The following is a 21,809-nucleotide window of genomic DNA, read 5'->3' as shown; positions in this document are numbered from 1 at the left end:
TCTGCAGACTGAGTTTAATCCTAAAATGCAAGCTGGAAGATACAAATACAATATTTCTCAAAGACCTCTTTCACTAGGTAAATGGTAATCATTTATCTTTTATTTTCTCCTATTTTGTTGTGTTTTCTAAAACATTTTTCTCACTGTGAACATATAATTTAAAGCCTATCACACATAATAAATAGACTGAGGCTAAGACATCAATTTCCATTAGGCTCTAATATTAGCAATAATAGAGGTAATTTCCCAGTACTGGTTATCCTGTTTGGGAAGGTGAAACAGGAAGCATATTTTAAATGTCTGCCACGTGAGGGCACCGTTGGATATCTTAGAACATGCTAGATGAGAGCAAAATGAAAGATCTACAGCTTTATTCTTTAACCAAAACCAAAATACTAAGTGACAAAAAAAAAGGTAGTAAATTACTGACATAGTTGTGAAACAAAACAGCAAAAATTATGGTATGTGGGTGTTAAGCAGGTAAAATTATACTGGTTTTAAGAAGGTATTTTATTTATTTCCTATGTATCATCTTCTGTACACTTTTTTTTTTTTCACATAGAGTAATTTTGTGTTTGATTTCTTAGAAGCTGAAGAGCAGAGACATGTTCTGTGTTACATGATGTGTATTGCATTAGACAAATGTCAGAACTCTGTAACCATAGGTGAATTACATGAATTTCCAGTTGAATTGTTGAGGGCTCTCTGTAAAAAAAGAGTCTCTGGCTCAGAATTGTGAAATGTTCTTGTGCTGGTAGAGAGTTTGCAATTAATTCAACAGAAGCACAATGCTGACAAAATTATTTCTGTCATGGTTTTGACTGGTGAGAGTACTAATAGATCAGTCTGGTTTTCTCATTAACATGGCTGGTGAGTGTCTGAAGAGTTCCATGTATTGCCATGAACATTTGATTTTGAAATACAAATTAATCCAGCTCAGAGCTGAATTAATTAGTAAAGAAGCTTCCTAAAGTCAGATGGGTCAGTGCTGGAAAAATCTCTTGTTTGTTTCCATGTTTTTTTGTTTTTTGTTTTTTTACAGAAATGTTTAGCTGGGTCCAAAGTTCTTCTTTATACAATTTCTGAGGTCTGTTTTCTCTGATGAGTTTTTATAATGACTGCTTTAATGGTAAGGGATGATTGTTTAATCTGTTTATTACTGGAGGATTGTCAAGCACAGGCAGAATGCAGAGCTGTTCTTGATATTTTTTGTCCTAATAGAACCAGGGGAATTTGTCCAAGTGTTGTGACTATACAGTTCTTTCTGTAGTGTTAGCAATTAATGTCAAGTTTGTGGGTTTGGTTTTATATTTGTTATTTTAGGATGGACGATTGAAACCTGGGGATCAGCTTGTGTCCATCAACAAAGAGTCCATGATTGGCGTCTCCTATGAAGAGGCAAAAAGTATAATCAACAGAACAAAGATGAGGTATCTGTTACTGTCAAACAGCCAACCATCCAAAATGGTTCAATAGATCATATTTATGGGCAGGTTAATGTGAAATGGGGTTTTGTGTGCTTAGAAGAAATGAGGAATACTAATTTTTTAAATACTCAGTTGTAATATTATTTCATAGAAAAGATTCAAGTGCACCTTTTAGACCTGCAAAATTATGATACTTTAATGTTTTTAAAAAAATCACAGTATTTGTCTTTATAATGATGGGTGGCAAAACATCCTTTTAGAAAAATAATTAAATAAACCCACACACAGTGTTTGGAAATGTGTAATTTTTGCAGAAGTATAACTTTATGAATAATATAAGTATACAGTATGTTGAAACTTTTTAAATTTTCATTCTAGGTTTGAAAATTTTTGGGAGATAGCTTTTATTAGGCAGAAAAACATACAGAGTTTTCCACAGAATCTGCAGCATCCTTTCAGCCTCTTAACATCTTCTGCAGCACATGGAGAGCAACAGGCTGCAGCTCTTGGTCCTCTTCCCTCTCCTACTGGGAGGCTGCTTTCACCATTCCCTCCAGATGCTGTGAGTGTGCTTCTTAATCCTCTTACAACAAACTGAGCAAATGCTTGTTTTTCTCCTAATCGTAATTGAGTTTCTATTTTATTAAGAAAATGACTGTCTGTTTTCCTGCTCAATATTGTCTTTGGACTATCAACACTTTTGGAAAAACCATGTTGTATAACAGGAGAGTAAACCACACTGATGAGAGGAATTAGTTGACTTGGGGTAAGAAAACAAATTAAATAAGCATTAATTGTGTTCTTAGATACTAAGTTCTCCTTCACTGTTTCTCTGAGGTTTTGGAATTAGATACAAATAGTTATGTATTTCAGAGACAAAACACTCCCTGCTTACTACAAATGTGTGAGTACAGTACAATTTCACACTTGCTCTGTGACAATGAGATTTTTGCTTTAAAAAAGTCCTAGAAGTATGGGGGTTTCCCCCATTCTTTTGGCTAAGCTGCAATTGTTTTAATTCATACAGCTCACCATTAGTGTGAAGAAGTAATGTTGACCATGAGAACAAAGATTTTAAAACTAACATTTCAATATTTGATAGCAGGTTTTCAGTTTATCATATTTTTAAAGATAAATAAAGTACTGCCTTAGAAGAAGGAAGAATAAAATGTTCTCAAATATGAAATCAAAACAGGTGAATTTCCTATCTTACATTTGTACTTAAAATGCTTGCCCATTTTTCTTTCCTATTAGGGATATAAACTGGGTTGCCTAGAGAGACTGTGCTGTCTTAATCTGTGAAGGTTTTCAAAACCCAGGATTTTGATGAGGCCCCAATCTGATTTTTTCCAATGCTATTCCATACCACCACTACCCTCTCCATGCCTTTCTTTTTCTCCTGGGGTTGTTTTGATCTCCCCAGCCCTTTTTTTCTTCCCCCAGTCTTCCTTCCTGTCCCTTTTTTCATGAACCTGTGTTTCTGCTTTGGCTTATGATCTGCTTTAGAAATGGTATTTCATGACTTTTCGTTTCCTCTCCTAGATGGAAACTGGAGTCAAGATGGGAGAGCAATCTCCAATTACTGCTCTAGACAGCAATCCTGCTGATGTGTCTGCCACGGGTAAGTGCTGATTTCATTCCCTGCCACCCTTTTCCTTGCTCATTCAATAACAGTCAAACAGAACATAGTGCATAGTGAGACTCAGTAGGCTTTAAAAAAAAAAGGGAATATTGCTCTGTTTTTATACTCCTAAATAAAGCACTGATATCAATGGATTTTTAGTAGCTTCTGTCAAATATAACTTACATTGTCTCTAACAAACAGCTGAAACCAAACAAAAATGAGTGATCACAACATTTGCTATACAGCAGTCATGATAATAGACTCAGTAGAAACCTGATAATGAAGACTCACATATAGATCAAGATTAGGTTGCCATAGAAACTGTGCTTTCTTGATTTGATGAAATTCTGGGCATGTATGCTGCTTGCATGGCTTTTTTTGCTTAAATCAGGGCAGCATATTGAAAGGGTAGAATTAACATGCAGCTCTCTTAACAGCTTTTCCATTAGTAGCAAATACAATATATCATGTATATTTGTGTTTTAGAGTCATGACATTGTAACAAGGACAAGAGTTACTTTGATCACATCTTGAAATATTTTGAAAACAACATTTAAAGAAAAACAGGGTTTGTGAAACATGGTCAGAACCAAATCTGAGCTGAACAATTGTAATTCCTGTGGGAAACAAGTATGTTGTGTTTAGAAACAGTGTGACACAATAATGGGAGTCCCCATTGGCACACTGATAGAACTGGCTCTGTTCTGTATTTCTCTGTGCAGACCCAAATATTCTTTTTCTTCAGGCAGTAGCAATTAAGCTTAAGCTGAACTTCTAATCTCATGTCTAACATACTGAGGAGAGGAAGAACAAATGCACAGAATCTGATTCATTCCAGATATCTCTCCACTGACAGTATTTAAATTGTACCTGCATTTATTATACCCCATATTAGATATTCAAATTTAAAATGAAGCAGTTCCCATGTTGCAAATCTGACCAGTTGGTTCCCTGCCATGAAGGGTGAGCTGAGCAAATGTAGGCTGTTGAAACTGGCAAAGTTTTAGTATTGAATGCACCTGGAGATTGATGATCACACAGTTTTTACATATTGGCTATGACAAACACTGAATCAAAGGAACAAGACAAAAGTCTTTTTTTTTAATATATTCAGTATATAAGAGTCTTGGTTAATTTAATTCAGTACACAGGAGCTTATTTTTTTGAAGATACCAGGAGGGGCACAGTCTCTGAACACATCTGAAGAATGTAGGGAGGGAGTAGAGCAGAAAGCACAAATACTTGCAGCTCTAGTCATGTTTCATTTTCTTCTTATCTAACAGCATATCTTTAAAAAAACCTGCCACTTCTTTCATGCTGCCCTTTTTCAAGGATAAACTTTCAAAGATAACCTTGAAAAATTAAAGCATCTCTTAGATGAGATACTCTTGTTTTTAACACTTTATAAAAAAATCAGCATAGTTTTGAGAAGTTTTTGCCCAAACTCACACACGAGGCTTTTTCATTCTGAGCTGAAGGGAAATTGAGCCAATTCCACCAAGGTTCTAGCTCACTGCCTTCAGACTTTTAATATAGGATGTGAGAGGTGTTAATGTCAGAGATTTTCAAGATATTTTGGTTTATGCTTTTGGCATGTAAAGAGAATGTAAATTACTTTGAGCTTGGAAACAGATATGCTGTGAAACTAAAAAAAATTTAAAAAAAAATAATTCTCTGTGATTCCTTCTGTTCCTTTGGAGAGAATCTCAAACTGCAAGATCCTTTTCTTGTCAAACACTGGTCTGATTTCAGTATCTTTTTAATTCACTAATGAAATGATGAATTAAGACCTACATTATATTTATAAACAAGGAATGCAAACAATTATTTTTTTTTTTATTTGCATGCGTCTAAAATCCAAAGTGATAGTCCAAAAAACCCATTTAAACTTGCGTTTCTGACTATAAGGGTAGAAAGGGGCTGATGGGTGATGGCCTGATGGACAGGAGTTCTTAGAAAAGAGTTCCTTCCCAGGAAAAATTACTGAGGGGCCTGTGGAGTTCAGCCTAAGCTCCATGCCAGGTGTGGGAGCAGGTCATTCCCTCTCTTCCCCAGTGTTTTCTAGATCATTCCATGTGCCAGTTGCCAGTCACACTGAGGGTGTGTCTTGGAGGTCTCTCTTGGAATTCACAAGTGTGTTTCCCTTTCTGTTTCCTGAGTATCTGTGTATCTCTGAGAGAAAAATACCGCAAGGAGAAGCCATATGCTTGATGGATCACTGAAAGCTGTTCCTGGTTATTTTCTGTTCATTTCCTACTTGTCACTTTTCTATGCAAAAAAAAAAAATATAGTGGAAGTGATTGATACCCATAGTTTTTGTTGATTACAATTATGTCCTTTAAAAAAAAGAAGCCAGTCTAAGGATTAACATGTATTTTTGGCAGGTGGGTATTTAGCTGGCATCCACTTGATGAGCCGAGTTTCAGAGCAAATTTTTTCAAAGCAATAGTTACCACTGCATTAATATTACTTTATTTTTTTTTAATATCTCAGTTATTACCCCCAGCCAGAATGATGATTATGACCCCCAAGGAAAGAACCTGAGTATTCATCTCAAAACAGAAAAGCTGGAGAGGGTAAATACTTAAAAATCTTGATTTCTCCTTCTTCCCCCTTCATGATGCAGGTAAAACATCTGGACAGTATTTCTAGGCTGACAGACTTTAAAGTATAAATGACACACAGAATTATCTATTCGGTGGATCTTTCATGTTGCAGGCCAATATTTCAGTTTATGTATTGGGCAAATTACTGTTTTTGTTAATCTAATTACTGATTAACTCTTCTGGGAATCAGAACTTCCCTCAGGATTTTTAAAGCAGTTATTAAGGACAAAGGGGTTTGCTTATTACACTCATCTGCATTCAAGGTTAAATAATATCTGAACATCTCTCAATTAGAAGGAAAAGTCACTGAGTGGCTCTGGAATAAATGTGTTGTCAGTGAGAGTGTACCAGGATACAAAGGCTCTTTGAAGTGTAGGTCTTTAATTACTCCCCCATGTCCCTGCAGTCATTATCCTTAGTCCTTTCTTTTTTCACTCCAAAATAAGTTTTTCCTTCCAGGCACTGAATTATCTTGGGATTCAACTCACAGATGAACAGCAGCAAGCCCTAAGGCAGCAACTTCATAAAGATTCTAAAGGAACAGTGTCTTTTGGAGGTATTAATTTGTTAATTACCATAGAAAATAATGAAAAGTAGGAATACAAAAATTATAGATAATAACCATTAATATATTTCTTGTCAGTATTGGGCTGCTGCAAATAAAATAATAATTTGAGGCAAGAACCTTTTTTTGCTGTACGAAAATAAGCTTGAAGTTCTACTTGAAACTAAGTAATGGGAATGCAAATCACAAATTTATTTTGTTAAGAGCAGCCTTGGGAAAGTTTTATTTTGTGCTCAGAAAATCTTGAATTTTTTTTGTTCTGACAATAGGGAGCTGTAATAGTTTCAGAAATTATTTGGGAGAGTTTTGATGGTTAAAGAAGCTTCTTAAGGCAAGTAAACAGATGGATCACTTAATTTCAGTATGTGGGAAGCAAGAATATTTTAACTATTGCATATAGAAACAGGTTTGCAGGGAGACCATCACAATTCTTCCAGCTAAACCTAATTCGGATGAGAATGAGTTGCTTCTTGTGGTTGTAACAATTTTGGTTGATGACACGCACAATTTAAAAATATTTTTCAGAAACTGTGAGACATGATGGTTCTGATGCTAAAACTGATGGAAATTTCCCTAAAGTCTGTGAAAAACACTAGTGTGTGAAAAATAGTATTTTATACTTAAACATCCTAAAAGATCTTCAGCAAGAAAAATACTGGGTGTTCTATCAGATTTTATGTGGTTTAAACTGACCTTTATATTTTCACATTTCTGTCATAGTCTAGCAGAATTTTTAAATCCAAATTATATGGGTAATCCAAGTCATGTTGATTGTGCATTAGAGACTGCTTGTGTTTAAAACTTACAGCTTGGTCAACATCAATTTCACCAAGCCTCTGTCAAGGGTATAAAGGGTCTGAAAAGGAAACCATGAGCTCTGAGCTAGCAGGAAATTTTTCCTTTTTCTTGTCTCCTCTGGTGAAGTCAATGGATTGGAAGGGCAGGTGTGTACACCTGGTGTGCAGACTTATTTCATTTTTCACAGACACCTGCCAAATGCAGAATCTCTCAGGTACCTTGAAGGTGAACTTCACACCCCCTTTGTCTTCTTTTCTCCTTCACAATTTGATTTGAGGATCCTTAATTCCAATGTGTTTGGGCATTTTTATTCTCATCAGCTTTACCAGAACTTTCTCTTTGAAGATAGCTCTCCGATTGTCTTTTTTTCCTTTAGAAAACTGCATTTATCAGAGTGGCTGTTCATGGTGATATTGGCAGTTGCATCAATGATCTGTTACTAAACTGAATTTCCAGGCTACAACAACCAAACCTGAACTGGTTTTTTTCCTAGATTTCATTGAAGTTTCAAGGAATCTGTTGTCTGTGCAATCAGATGAAACTGATGATGGCCACAAATCTGAAACCTTTGGGATGGGTGAAGTTGCCAGCTTACAGGACTCACAGGTAAAATATGTGCCTGGTCAGTGTTTGAACAGTTGGGAGGAGATTATTGGAGAGTTTATTGTATGTAAAATAACTCCAAATCTTGGGCTGATGTTTGGAACAGCTTTGCAGCATGGGGTTCTTTAAGATAACCTAGTTTCTGTGAAGCTTTTTTTAAGCAGCCTAATTTGTAGAAAGCAGTTAATGTAATTAAATAGTGGTTTGTTGTTGTAAGTCTGGACAACATTGATTTACTGAGGTTTCTTAATAGAATTTGGATTGCTACAACCTGTGTGAGTGAGAAACAATTACTGGGCCCAGTGATTTGAACTACTGCTACAGTGAAAATCATTTTATTTTAGAGGTGACTTTAAAAAAGAGCATTTTTAGTATATTAACACTAAAATAGAATGCGTTATTATTTAAAATATGGAAATAGTGACATATTCTTGATACTTTAAAAAACACTTTATTAATCCATTTTAAAAGGAAAAGTAATTGTTCATTTGGAAGATAAGTTGTTTAAAATTTTATTAAACATTTTTAGCATTTTCAGATCTATAAATCATCCTAAAATTAATATTTTCTTCTCGTTTTATTAACAAGAACTTTTAATATAAGATGTTAAAGATTGTAGAAGACATAGTTAGCAATCCATTCCAAACCTTATATGTTTGTGTACACACAGTTTGTAACCTATGATTCCTTGGAGGATGATGTGGAAAAACTTAAGAAAGAAAGAAATGAAGCTTTAAAAGAAATTAGCAAATTAAAGGTAACACTTATTTTTTTATTTGCTTTAAATTATTCAAGAGACTAGGGGTCTTTTTTGAGTGTGTGTAGAAATTTATTGGTTATTTGAATTTCATGTGCAGTTTTTCATAGATAAATAAAATGGCAGTGCAAACAGTCCTAGTCACGTTTGAAGATTGCTTACAATGTATTTGTGGAGACAGTGTATTTTAGCCAGTTTACTGAATGCTAACACATTTTTTAGTCTGATCTATAGAGAAATGAGACTAAGCAGACATGTCACAGAAGTGAATGTATAGAAATTATTGATTTGCATGGCCATTTTTAAAAAAAATGATTCTAGTAACTGCAGAGTCTGAGTGTGTGCTGATACTTCTGAAAGGAATCAGAACTGGAGGATAAATTAATCTGTGTGCAAAATTAATACATATTTTCCCAGACATTACAAAATTCCCATGTCCTAAAGCAGTAAATATGATTTCTTAATACCCCAGGTTGCTACCACATTCCCATGGTCCTGAATTTCTTTTTTAACAAACCATAAGATAGGAAGTTCTGTGCTCAGCTTACATAACCCTGCTTCTTCAACAGGAGTACTGAGCTTGGGACAAAGACAATTTTAAAAATTGCCCATTGGTCCAAAAAATTTCTTGCTGTAAATTACAGAAACATTGGGTTGAGATGGCCAGAGGTCAGTTCTCTGTTTTATGCACAATGATTCTTCTTCTGAGAGCTTTGTACTGAAATGTAAGAACCCCATTTACATTGAACACAGGGAATTCTGACCAGCTGTCCCTAAATTGCTGATGTGGAAAACTGACAATCATCAATCTATAATAAATCGCCTTATTTCTTACACTCTTTTGCACCCATCCCAGAAATGTTCAGTAAATAATTCTAAAATACTCAAGAAACCTAAGCAGCCTCAATGAACTCACAGAAAAGTTACGTTTTAGAGATGCTTTTATCACTGGTTTATAAAAGTTGTTGATAGAAGTTAAGTATTGTTATCTGTAGTTTTGAAAGAGGTAATTGCTTTAGGATCAAAACTCCTTCTCTTTCAAACTTATTTATCATTCTTTTTTTTTAATAGGAAGAACTGTCTGAATCTGTGAACTTACAGAAGCAGTTAGCAGAGCAGCTTCAAGTAGTCAAGCAAGTATGTTGAAATCTCTAAAAATTATAATCATGTAAGAGTTTTTAAATTTTTTTGTGGAAGGGAGATAGGAGCACTTCTTTTTCTCTTAGTGCTCATATAGGGTATAATTTCACACTGATTTCAACACAAAGATGGTTCTTGTGCTACTAAAGAGCTTTTGATTAAAAGTGGAGAATTGATTCTTCACCTTTTAGAGCAGTAATTGATTTCTCTGCTATTGAATTGAGATAGGAATCCTGAGACCAGCTGGATCAATGAAGTGGGACAATTATGTAGTAGAACCTTTCTAGTCTTAAGTGTTCTTAAAGAGATTTTGCTGCTCTTAGGCAACAGTTGGCTAATTTACAGTCCTAACATTAACTACTTTATATGTCAACCAGTCTTAAGTGTGAAAAAATTACCAGGAAAAAAGTTGTAGTCAGGGTTTTCTGAGGAAAGTCTTTTTTCTGCTTCCAAATTTATCTATAATTATGAGCCAATAAATCAGAGTGTTTGGCTTCCTTGTGTCTCTTAAAGGAAATTCCCAATTAAATGTAAGTCCCATGTCATTTATAGCCTGGATTCAAACCCAGTGAAATTTCCTGTTCCCTCTTCCTCCTGAACACCCTGTCAGCTTTTCCTTCTAATGAGCTGGCTGCTTTCCTTCCCTCCTGCACTGCTACACCTGTTCTTTGTGGGTTTCTCATGTCACATGTCATGTAAAAATGCAATATAAAGTTTTGAAAATCCCCTCTATTAAGATTAGTTTTATATCTTGCTCCTAAGATTCGTTGAACACCTTCATTATTACCTTTATTCTTTGAATATACAAGAGCTTGCTTGGAAGCTTTTTCCATTAGTATTGTGTTGTTTCCTTCTGTACACTGTGGGAAATAAATTGGGTTATCTCCTGGATATAATTTACTTGGAAGTTTGTTCCAAGTAATGCACTTGAATTCCCACCTCTAATGGGCTGACTGTGTTGTTCTAGACCAGAACACTTGTTCAGTGTTATTAGTCCAGGCTAAAGCTGGTGCAGAGTACAGTCCCCAGTACAAACCTGCTTTTCCTGGGAAGGCAGCCTTGGACAGGGCTGCTTGAAGATGTTTTAATTTCAGCAGTGCCCATTTGCCACCACTCGAGGTCCTCCCGCTTTTATTTTTCTCAGGTACTGTCGTGGTGTGGTGAGATTCAATTTTGCCCTGCAGACCTCCCAGGGATAAATACTGATTTTGTTGTAGGCATTGAAAGGGTTCCATGTAGTGAAGTGAAGAGAAATACTAAATTATATATAATTATAGCATTGTATGATCTATTTTAAGAGATAAAAGTGGGCTTTAAATGGATCTTTTCTCCTGTTTATATTTGGTGCATGTTCAAGTGCATTATATTTATTATTATATATATTCCTGTTGTTTAAAAACAATATTGGCACTGAGATTCATAGGGATAAGTTTTTTAAAAATAGGCTACTTATAGTACAAGTTGCCATTTAACTTATGATGTGCATTCCTGCTTGAGCTGGTTAGTGAAAGGAGTTAATGAGTACATTATTGAACCCTAATGGCCTGATTAAAAGTAACAAACAACCAAAATAAACAAAAAACCCAATTTAAGGCTGTGCTTAAGGTCTTCTGACTTTAGCATAATTTAAACATTTTTTTAAATGACTGCTTTCCTGAAAAAACAACGTTTTAAATGAGGATTTAAGTTACCAATCATATATTGAGGTATATTTTGTGGTATTTCTCTTTTCTACTAATTGTTAATTGCAGAGATTACAGATTAATTAAGACAGGGGTACAAATATTCTGGTTAATGAACATGCTTTGTTAGTACCAATTCATTAAACAGTGCTTGACTCAGTAATGAACAGCATGAATAAACTCTTAAAATTAGAAACGCTGCTAAACTTGCAGTGAGGTAGTAATTATTTTCTAATATTGGTGTGAGACAATTAAAATCCATTAATTGATCTGTTTTGGCTTTGAAGTTGTGATGTAGCACTATATCTTTGGGGCTTCCTTGAAATCATATGTAAGCTGGGATTGGCACAAAACACAGAAAGGCATTTCTGAGTACCTGAAGTCTTGCCAAGAGCACGAATGTGAAATCTGTAATGGTGTCTTCTGTCCTCCTGGAGGAGCTGGGCTGGATCCTGTGCTGCCTGAGAGTCCTGGGGTATTTCAGCCTGAATGATCCCTTCTGTAGCACAGCTTTTTCTGGGCACTTTCTGTCAGCTGGAGCACTCAGCTGAACATAGGAAATGGGAGAGGTGGTGAAGATAAGACACTGTTTGTGGTATCCCAAACTCCTGGTCTTGGTTCATGGTGCTGAGATTTGCTATCTGTGGTTGTTTTCTCTGAGGGGAAAAATAAGGGCTTTGAATGACTGCTATTTTGGAAGCAGTATCTAATCTATTTCACCCTGCCTGAAAGAAGTGTTTGGTTTATTTCATTAGGTTTTTTATTTTAATACCTAGTAAAGATATTCAAACTTCTTGTAAAGGATGATGTCAATATAAAATTTTTGTAGAATTAATCAACAAGCATGATTGGTTTGTAATTACAATTTTCACATAATTTAAAAGAATATCTTAGTTTAGGTGTTTGTGGTGGCTGGAATAAAACTTGGATAAAACCTTCTTACACTTGAATCTATCCAAGGAAGAAATAGAACCTGGCTTAGGAAGAAACCTGTACCATGAAACTGCTTTTTTAAGGATTCAGCTTCTCTCCTCCAGCTGTTAGTTCCTTATTGGCTGTAGTGGCTTCATACCAGATCAGGACAATGGGTCCCATGAGGTGTTTATATAAATGAAATATTAGCAGCTGCAGATCCCTATCTGTTGTGCCTTAGAATCCTGGATTGGTTTGGGTTGGAAAGGACCTTAAATCTCATCTCGTTCCACCCCCTGCCATGGAGAGGAACACCCTCCACTATCCCAGCTTGCTCCAAGCCCTGCCAGCCTGGCCTTGGACACTTTATCATACATTTGAATGGGACAAGAGCTCATGTTGCTGAAGTGGGTATTACCCATCAGTTCTTCTTCTGGTGGGGCCCCCTTTCCTGCCAGGTGAGAGAGCCCACTGTGTGCCCACAGTGCCAATTCCAGTGACTGGAGAATGGAAAAACCCAATGCAATAATTTCCCTTTGTGCCCCTCTGCTCCAGCAAACAGCTCTGGTGTGTCAGACAATTTTACTAATTCAGTTGTAGTGTGTGTAATTGTTTCATTGTAATGTAAGAAGCCATTGTTCCTTAATTATTCCTTTAGGTCTTTCACTGTTGAAATCTGGTCATACTTAGTCTGCTATTACATAGAAATTAATATTCAACAACTGGGGTTCCAAAAAAACAATGGAGGAGTAAAGGCAATTCTGGATTATAAGAGATTAAACCTTTATCTCAAGGATGTCTTCTTTCAAAATGAAGACCTCCCTTTTCACAATAGCAATTTTCTCTTCACTTTTCTCATGTCAGTTTATTTAAATAATTCCTGAGTGTGGGTTTTTAAGATGCCACCCTTTCTCAAGGACTCTGTGTTCATTTATATTAGTCAAACTTAACGTCAGAGCATCTTTTCACTTTTGTCTCCAAGAATCTTTTTCCCACCTCCAGCCTGTTTCCCAAGGATGCCTCTGCTGCTGAAGGCTCCCAACTCATCCTCTGTAGCAGCAGGGCCCAGCTCTTCTTGCTTTTGATTCATTTTTTTTTTCTTACATTGGCAAGAAAGTGCCCTCCCCAAAGGCAGTAATTTGATTTCCACTTCTGTAGGTTGGTAACTTCTTAGAAGTCCCCGTGTTCCCTGAATTGTTTCTAGGAAAAAGGAGTGCCAGGAGCGGCTTGCAGGAGGCGTGGGGTGATTGCTGTGCTTTCAGGGAGTGTGAGCAGTAATGACCCTCACTCACACTGCTCTCAGTGCTGTAAACACACAACTTTGAGGAAAAACACACACATCTCAGCTTGGGATGAGTCTGTGCTTCCAGGTGCAGCTGGTCCTTGTGTAGTTCACCCAAATGCTTCCAAAGGAAAAAAGAAAATCATTCTACTTGCTGTCAAATTAAAGGTCACTTAAATGGATCTCTTAGTGCTTGTGCCCTGTAACAGAAACCTCTAAATTATGCAACACCAATGTCACCTGTGTGCACTAATGGTGTTGCTGTTCTACATGTGTGGTTACTTCCACTGCTCTATTTTCTGAGAGTCCAGGATGTCCCTGGCCATTGTCCAAATTGGTATTATATTATATTGCAAAGATGAGGAAGATGATGTACTGGTTTTATGTCACTGAGATTAACTGATTTGTGGCCCAGAATATATTGTCTATTAAGAATAACAGTGTAGAGGTTAAAAGTCATACGAAGCTGAGATTGGTAGAGCATTTTACAGAAAGAACATTATCACAAAATATAGGAAAACCTAACTTGAAGGATATTGATTGTACAGGACAAATGCTTCTATGTTAGGAAAGAATTAAATCTGTATTTTTAAGTTTAACTGACCTCTCTAGATGTTTCTGTTACAACACCTTTTATATGCAATTGCTTCCACAAAACAGGAAGATCTGGTCATCTAGGTTTTTTAGAAACAGCAGTTTCAAACCTAGTTTCTGGAAGGTTATTTCCTCCCCATGGTAAAGAGTCAGAGTGTGTTTCCCTTCTATGGGAGGAGAAACACCCCCCTGTTTTCCCTCTAGTTCCATTCCCAACCAGGATATAATTATAATTATAAAATGTAATAGGTAGACCAGGAATAGAATATTCACCTAAGTATCATTAACTGAGTAACAAAAAAATTTCTAGCTCTGTGAATTTGTGTATTCAAATCTGATAACTCTAATTATTCAGAAAATTGATATAAAGTGACTTTTCCTACAGATTAATTAATAGCTGATGGAAAAGATGGTTCAGTGATTTTGGTGCCAGTGAGCCTGTACATTTTGGTGAGCAGTTTGTTTGTTTTATTCCTAGATGAGTGTAAACAAACTCCATTGTACAGACCTTTAGTTTGGCTTTCTAATTTACTAATCAGTTAATTTCAATTAATATTCAGTCCTAAAATGAACTGAGCAATATCTTTCTTGAAAGGAGATTTTGCAACATTTAGGGATTGCGTTAGCTGAATTAAACGCTAACAGTTTCTGATTTTCTGTACATTATTTATATGTAAGTTTTATCAATCACTCTTCTGTGATAATCCAGGATATTAGGAACATAATAGGACCAGGAAAGAGGTAGAAAAATAGATTTTGAAAAAAAGCACTGATTCTGAAAAGAGTGTGGACTGAATTACTTGCATTAAAAGTCCATCCACATGATGTGTGTGCTGTGACTAGAGTGTGAATTCAAGCAATAAAAATAAAGTGAAGTAACATCTCATTAAGGTAATTTTTGGTGTGAAAGCAATGGGGCAGATCAACAGCATCTGGTGCATTTCAAGAAAACTTTTCATTCCAGTAGATTATCAGTAGTTATAGAACTTGTAATTTAATTTATTAGGAAAATTATGTCTCTGTACATACCTGCTTTTCATTCGCACATCACAATGTTAAAAATTAGCCATTGAACCCTCTAACCACGACCACTAACAGGCAGCCCTGATGCCAGCTGCAGTTGTTGTGAGCTAAATCTGCTCTTTTTTTTTTTTTTTTTTTTTTTTTTTTGGTAGCTGGAGTTGTAACTTCTGCTCTGAATTATATAATCTGCAGGAAGCCAAGGCAGCTGTGGAGGAGACGCGAGCGCTGCGCAGCAGAATTCACCTTGCAGAGGCTGCTCAGAGGCAGGCCCGGGGCATGGAGCTGGACTACGAGGAGGTGATTCGCCTCTTGGAGGCTGAAATTGGAGAGCTGAAGGCTCAGCTCGCTGAGCATTCTGGCCAAAATAAAGTAAGCAAAGCCTGTCAGAGTTACCATGGTTTCCTTGCTGTTGTCATGTATCTGGTTTTCATTTTCTTTTCATCTGCTTTTCTAAAGTAGGTCACTGTTTGTCTTGTATTATTCAATAACTGGGATGATGTGGATTGAAGAGGGTAATGTGAAGTGTACAAGGCTTCCTTTATCCAGACATCTTTGGGCTGGAAAAACGGGAGCTCCTGGTATATGTGGGTTATAGGTCAGAATGGCACATCTCAAGCATTAAGCATGGAATAGTTTCTGGGCTGCAGATGTATTGTCTTTAAAGAGTACACCTTGCATATATTTTTATGCTTTTGTACTCATGTGAAAATGGCCTTCAGGTTTATGTTTCTGTTAGGCAAATAACAACCATGTAAAGTCCAGTCCTGTTCCAAAGTAAATTTAGATGTAATCAAGGTAATCATTTGAATGCTACTAATCCTGCAAAAAAAAAATTATTTGAACCTCATATTTTAAGTCTACTTCACTACTTCATCTCCAGCGAGGCATTTCAGAATAGGCTAAGAAATAAAATACTTGATGCACTTCAAAAATTTTTTTCATAACTCCTGACCTGTGTTTTTGACACAGTTTTAACAAGTGCAAGCAGGTTGGCATTTGTGAGGTTACCTTGCTTTTCTCATGAAAAATGAATGTGCATATGACCTGGTGAAGAAAACCTACTGAAATGTTGTCTTGTTTCATCCTGAGAATTAATTTAATATTTCAAGACATTAGAAGGTAAAGTCAAGCTCTGGGGTAAACAAGCTTGCAGAGAACAGCTTAGGAAATCCCTGTGGCTCCCAGGAGGAATTCCAATTATCTGAGTGTGAGTGATGAGGTAAATCACACCCTGGATGTTTTTTCTGAACATCTGGGTGAGATGCTCCATCTTTTATGTCAGGTGTTCTTGGATCTAGACTCTAGAAAACTGTTTGTTTTCTAGGACTTCTATAAATTGCCAAATTTTAAGAAATTCATACAGTGTGGGTTGCTTTCCTGGAGGTTTGTTCCAGAGATTCTAGCTTGAGTTCCTGAAATTCTGACTGAGTACTACAATATCTGTGTGGAGATTTCAATCACTGCATTTCTTATCCAAAAGAAGCAGTATCAAGTAGGTCCCAACTCCATTTTATAGCCTTTTGTCCCCACCCTGCTGTAAAAGGGGAGTCAGTTACAGGAGCCAAGTTTTAGGCAGGGTCACACCTGCTTTTTTTTCTTTAATGCATGAGTAAATCTCCCCCCTAAAACACATCCACTAAATGGAATATAACATATGTTGAGGCATAAATAAAAATCAGATTGGTCCCTCTCACTTTTTTAGTGGGAAAGAGCGAGTTCTTTCACCAGCTTCTTCTCCAGAGTTTACAGTGAAATTATCAAAAAAAGGTGTTTGAATCAATAAATTCTTTGACATTCAGGGGATATGATGATTCTGCAGCTTTGTACAAATTATTTGCTTCCAGTGAAGTTAGTAAGTGGGGTTTGGTGATTATTTTGTAGGGGTTTTAGAGTAGGTTGTGGGCTTTCAGAATGATCACCTGCAGTGTGATGAAAAAGTTTATTTTTAACTACAGTGCATTTTCTGTATTTTGGAGAGATCTTTGTAGATCTTGTGTCCAGCAGACAGCTGTGCTGAGCAGAACATGCCCAGGTCCACGTGAGGACTTTACTCATGGTCCTGTCACAGGAGCAGTGCCAGGAACTCTAATGAAACCCAGAGCCTCCAGAGCTGGACCTAACAGGGCTCACATCTTCTGCACTGAGGGAGGGAGGGATGCATAACACTGATCAATAGGTTATACAAGTGCATGCAGAGACATCCTAGGGGGTAATTTCCTGCAGGATGTGCCATAATTACTGTGTTGGCCGATGGATGTGTGGATGCAAGCTAGGGGACTGGGTTTGTTCTGGCTGTTTATGCACCCTCCCGAGCGACTGTCACCATTAGGTTGGTATTTTTGATCCATTTATCAGTCAGTCCAAACTCTCTTAATTTTCAGCCCTATTCCTGTTGTTATCTTCGAATTTTAATTTACCTTTCTATCATTTGCCAAAATCTGTTGCAGTTTGGAGCCGATTCGCCAGCTGCTCAGACATTCCAGTTTTATGTTTTACAGAAATGTAGAAAACAGCGTGTTAAACATTCCAAACACTCTGTTCACGCTATGTCTCTGTGGGAACCATGGGAGGAAAATTATTAGAATAAAAGCCCTAAAATACTTTTCCCAGGAGAGCATTCACGACTTGAGAAAGAGGGTTACAGTGCTCGACTGCCAGCTGCGGAAATCCGAGTCGGCCAGGAAGACCTTTGAGGTGGCCACTGAAAAATTGCTACAATTTGTAGAGGTAACTCTGCCTTTCATTTTTAACAATATCTTATTTGGAAAAGGGTTTTGTTGGTGTTTGTGAAGAATGAGTGTAGTAAAATAGCTATAAACCAGTTTGCAGAGATCCTTTCATTTCTACAAATATAGATGATGTGTAAGTGTGCACATCCATCTGGTAGTTTACATAATCTTTGGGTTTTGCTGTACTGGACAAATGAAATTGATCAGATAATTTTCTCCACCTAAACTCTCTCAATTTCTATGAAACTCCTCAGAAGAAAAAGGCAGAAAAGCTAATAGTTGATAATTCTTTAGCATGTAATGAAACAACAACAAAAAAAGGGATATGGTTTTATTTACTTCATTTAAAGGGGTTATAATATTTTGGTTTTTACTTTTGTGCTTCTAGCTGGGAGAAACTAGACTATTTAATTGCAAATCAAGTCCCCCACCCCCAAATAGAAGATCAAACTATAAGGTATTAACTTTTTGACTGTGTTGATTTATAAACTGTTAACTTCTTGACTGTGACCAACAGGTTGTGCATGAAATACTTTCAGATAACTCTACTTCCTCAACAATTTTAAGGTAATGAAATGGCAATATTAATAGTGAAAAACTCCACTATTGTTTCCAAGTCTCAAAGAAATGCCTTGTAGCTAGTTTTTTCTATACTTTTGCTGTATAGTTCTGAGTGTCATTTTATTGAAGGAGAGGAAATGGTGTGAATTATAAATTAGGCTTTCAGGATACAGCTTCATTAAAAACCTCTGAATTAAATTAAAACAGTTAGTAATTACATAGCTATGATTGTCTGGATGTTTCCATGAAGTAATTATAATGTACTAATGATTAGTTAAAATGCAAGGAACCTTAACAGTGGGTTACAATTTTTTAATTTTTTTTTTTAGATTTTCCTAGGGGATTTTGCATCACAATGAATGCAGTAGCATATAAATAAATTGATAAAATGTATATCCATTTACATTTTGTTACTTTTCTTGTTTAAAAAGCTGCTGGGAATATTCAAGAAGATTTAAGCAGCCTTTGGTCCTTCAGAAAATTGGCATGATTGTGGCTATATATTGCAGATAGCATTTCATTAATATTTATGTAACAGTAAAATTGTTCCCTCTCTTTCCTGCAGTTTTTTTTCCATACAGCTCTCAAGAAAATTAAATGTATTTAAGTGAAGTGAACTGGAACTATATTTCAAAATACCTAGGTAGGCTCAGACCCACTAGGATATTGTAGATAATGGGTGAGATGCAGTTCCCATTGGCACTGCACACAACAACGATGTTGTCTCTTTTATAAAGTTCACAGAATTTATTTTAATGAATGGATTAATTATCAAATACTAAGCCAAGGTGACAAACTGACTCACTAACAGCAGAGAAGATAAGAGTTAGGTCCCATGAAGCAGTGTCCCTTCTTAAATGCTGGTATGAAAATTCCATTCAAGTTCCTTTCCTGACACCCTCTGAGTCCTTGATACTGCATTTTGAGTTCTCAATGTTATTTGAATTGAACTTTCCAAAAACCTTCATTGTTCAGCCAGGACTGCTGCTGGGGCTGACCCGCTGATTTGGGAGCGTGAATCTTTTTTGTTCATACAGTGAGAGCAAAAGCACTTCAGAAAAACAAGTTTACCTTGTTAAAAGGAGCCGTTTCCTCTGTCATATTACAAATAAACACTTATTTTTTTTATTATCTTAGTGACAGGAGGACGTTGTCCACTAAAGCACTTCTGGCTCGGCTGGGAAGGGTCGGACCCACTGTCACAGCAGCTCTTGCAGCAGAAGCCAGGGACCTTGCCAAGTCTGTCCGTGCCATTCTGGAAGTGGATTGTGAGTGAGTGTGTCCATCTCTGTGTGCTTTGAAATCTGCTATCAGTTCATCAGCCAAGAAGATGAGTAATTTCATTTAAAAGTGGACGTGAACTGGCTGAATAAATCATTCCTAGCATGGAAGGACAGAGCAGGTTCAGTGTCAGCTCAGGCAGCATCTTCATCAAACTATAATTAGAATATAAAGTTATTCCAGAGTACATTTCTTCACAGGAAAACTTACAGCACAAAATTAATGCCAAAGTGAGGAATGTGAAGATTACCAGAATCATGTAAAACTAGCAGAATTTCATTACTTTAATGCTCTGTTTTTCATACTGGAATATTTACAAAATGTTATTCTGCTGGATTTGCATGAACATGTATCAAAGTGTTTTAATGAAGATGCTGTTGCTGTAGGGAGGGAATGTAGGCAACAGTTCCATTTGGAGATATCCATGTATGTCCTCAGGTCATGAACAGAAAGCTGTTCCCATTGGTGAAAATGATGGGAATTCATGAGAGTGACTGGAATAAACTGCATCAGTTGAAAGTCTAAGAAACAGGTTTGAATTATCATATAATTCCTGGTTCAGATCATTGAAATGATCGTGTATTTTGATGATATTTGCCTATAGTTGAGCAGGCATGTCAGTTCTAATCCAATTTTGATTTACAAAAATGGAACAGAAATGGTACGTCACAGGAGGTTTTGGAAAGGTGGTTAATTATGGTTGTCCATAATTCTTGTATCAAAGGACTGTTCAGGAATTAATTTAGAAAGAGACCGAAAAAATGGTTGTTGAGAAAATAAGATATGAAAAATAGTTTTTTGATGTTATTTACGAAGCATTAATTTATTACTCATTCCGTGGCAAAGAAAGCAAAATAAGAAGATAAAATTTGTTCAAAAGTGTCCGGAATATTAGAGTTAGAATTACTGGTGGAATGAAAAGAATAACAGTGACCAGGAGAGGAGATAATTGGTTTTCCACCAATGATAATCATAGTTCTGTCACATTGAATTGCTCTTATTACCCTACACAGAAAATTGTGCAAAGAAAACTTTTGGTTTTAAATGCAGCTGAATTCTACCATGTGGTTATGTCCAAACATAATGGGTAGAATACATGCTAGAAAGCTCTGGAGCCACAGCAGGGATCCATTTTATGAACCTGAGAATTAAAAATAGATCTGCAGAGAAGGATTTAAAGATTGAACGTCATCTTTCTGAGTTCATTCTGATTTGGAGAGCATTACAGATAGATTTGGGCTCTGACAGGCTTGGGTATGAGATTAAAGCTTTAAACCTCACTGGCTTTTCTCTCCCTCTCCCTCCAAAAAAAAGTAGTTAAGGCAAAGGAACTGTGTAATAGCATTCTGTCTGCAGTGTTCTCTGCCAGCTTCTCACTAAATGTTTTCCATGTGATCTGAAGTTTTCTTGCAGATGAACTGTCATAGAAAGTGGGTTCTTGTGTATGTGGTATTTCATAAATATCATCCATCAAAGAGAAAAGTGTAATAGAGACTACAGTGCAGACTGAAGGGTTTCCTTCTCCCAGGGAGGTGGCCACCCAGCATAATAATTGGTTATTGAATTGTTAGAGAGAGAACTGGAGTTAATATTTTTCAGGTTGCTCAGTGGATCAGAATGTCTGGCTGGGAAACCTCTGTGATACATTTTACCTTCTAAATAGAACTTCTCTTTCATTATTTGCTTCATTCTTGCAAATACGAACTAAAGGAGCCCCAGCCAAAATTCCTCTTTGATTCATTTACAATACATGTGAAACAAAGTCTGGGTGCCAAGAAAATGTTGCAGAGTGTTTTTCCAACAGAAAACTGCTTCCTTTGTAAAAAAATCTTCCTTGACAACCAGGTCAAAATGACATATTTATAAGTTATCTGCACAAACTATCCCCTTCCTCTGTAATAGCTGACATTTTGCCTGAGGGAAGAGGCTTGAAGAATTTCAGTGTATTCCCGAAAATCTTCAAGAACGCGTTGCCTTGTGATAGTGCTGCAGATCAGCTCTCAGCTCTGCGGGCTGAGTGACAGCTCTGTGAAGGCACTTGGGCGATTCTTCAGGCGAAGACTCTGGAAAAAGAACAACAGCTCCTTTTCCAGGGCTTACTGCTTCAGGATCCTCCAGAGCCCAAATGCAAATAATGAAGTAATAAACAGAATAATCAGGCTCATCCCTTGAAAGAGCCATTCTTCATCTTCTTTAAGGACTGTAAGCTCTTTTTAGAAACCAAG

General features: G+C 36.6%; 1 protein-coding gene across 1 annotated transcript in view; it reads left to right on the top strand.

Moving 5' to 3' along the window:
- The window catches only part of STXBP4 (syntaxin binding protein 4), a 64,787-nt gene that overhangs the window by 12,570 nt on the left and 30,408 nt on the right, over positions 1–21,809 (top strand). The window contains exons 9-20 of the mRNA XM_058038787.1: positions 1,324–1,430; positions 1,806–1,989; positions 2,970–3,048; positions 5,545–5,627; positions 6,117–6,213; positions 7,514–7,626; positions 8,294–8,380; positions 9,452–9,517; positions 15,206–15,382; positions 17,624–17,740; positions 18,260–18,309; positions 19,441–19,571. Of these exons, the coding sequence (XP_057894770.1) occupies positions 1,324–1,430; positions 1,806–1,989; positions 2,970–3,048; positions 5,545–5,627; positions 6,117–6,213; positions 7,514–7,626; positions 8,294–8,380; positions 9,452–9,517; positions 15,206–15,382; positions 17,624–17,740; positions 18,260–18,309; positions 19,441–19,571 (1,291 nt within the window). The remainder of the gene's footprint in view (positions 1–1,323; positions 1,431–1,805; positions 1,990–2,969; positions 3,049–5,544; positions 5,628–6,116; positions 6,214–7,513; positions 7,627–8,293; positions 8,381–9,451; positions 9,518–15,205; positions 15,383–17,623; positions 17,741–18,259; positions 18,310–19,440; positions 19,572–21,809) is intronic.

The sequence above is a fragment of the Melospiza georgiana genome, chromosome 21 (assembly GCF_028018845.1).
Source record: "Melospiza georgiana isolate bMelGeo1 chromosome 21, bMelGeo1.pri, whole genome shotgun sequence".
In the NCBI taxonomy this organism is placed as follows: domain Eukaryota; kingdom Metazoa; phylum Chordata; class Aves; order Passeriformes; family Passerellidae; genus Melospiza; species Melospiza georgiana.
This window is presented reverse-complemented; position numbering and strand designations above follow the sequence as displayed.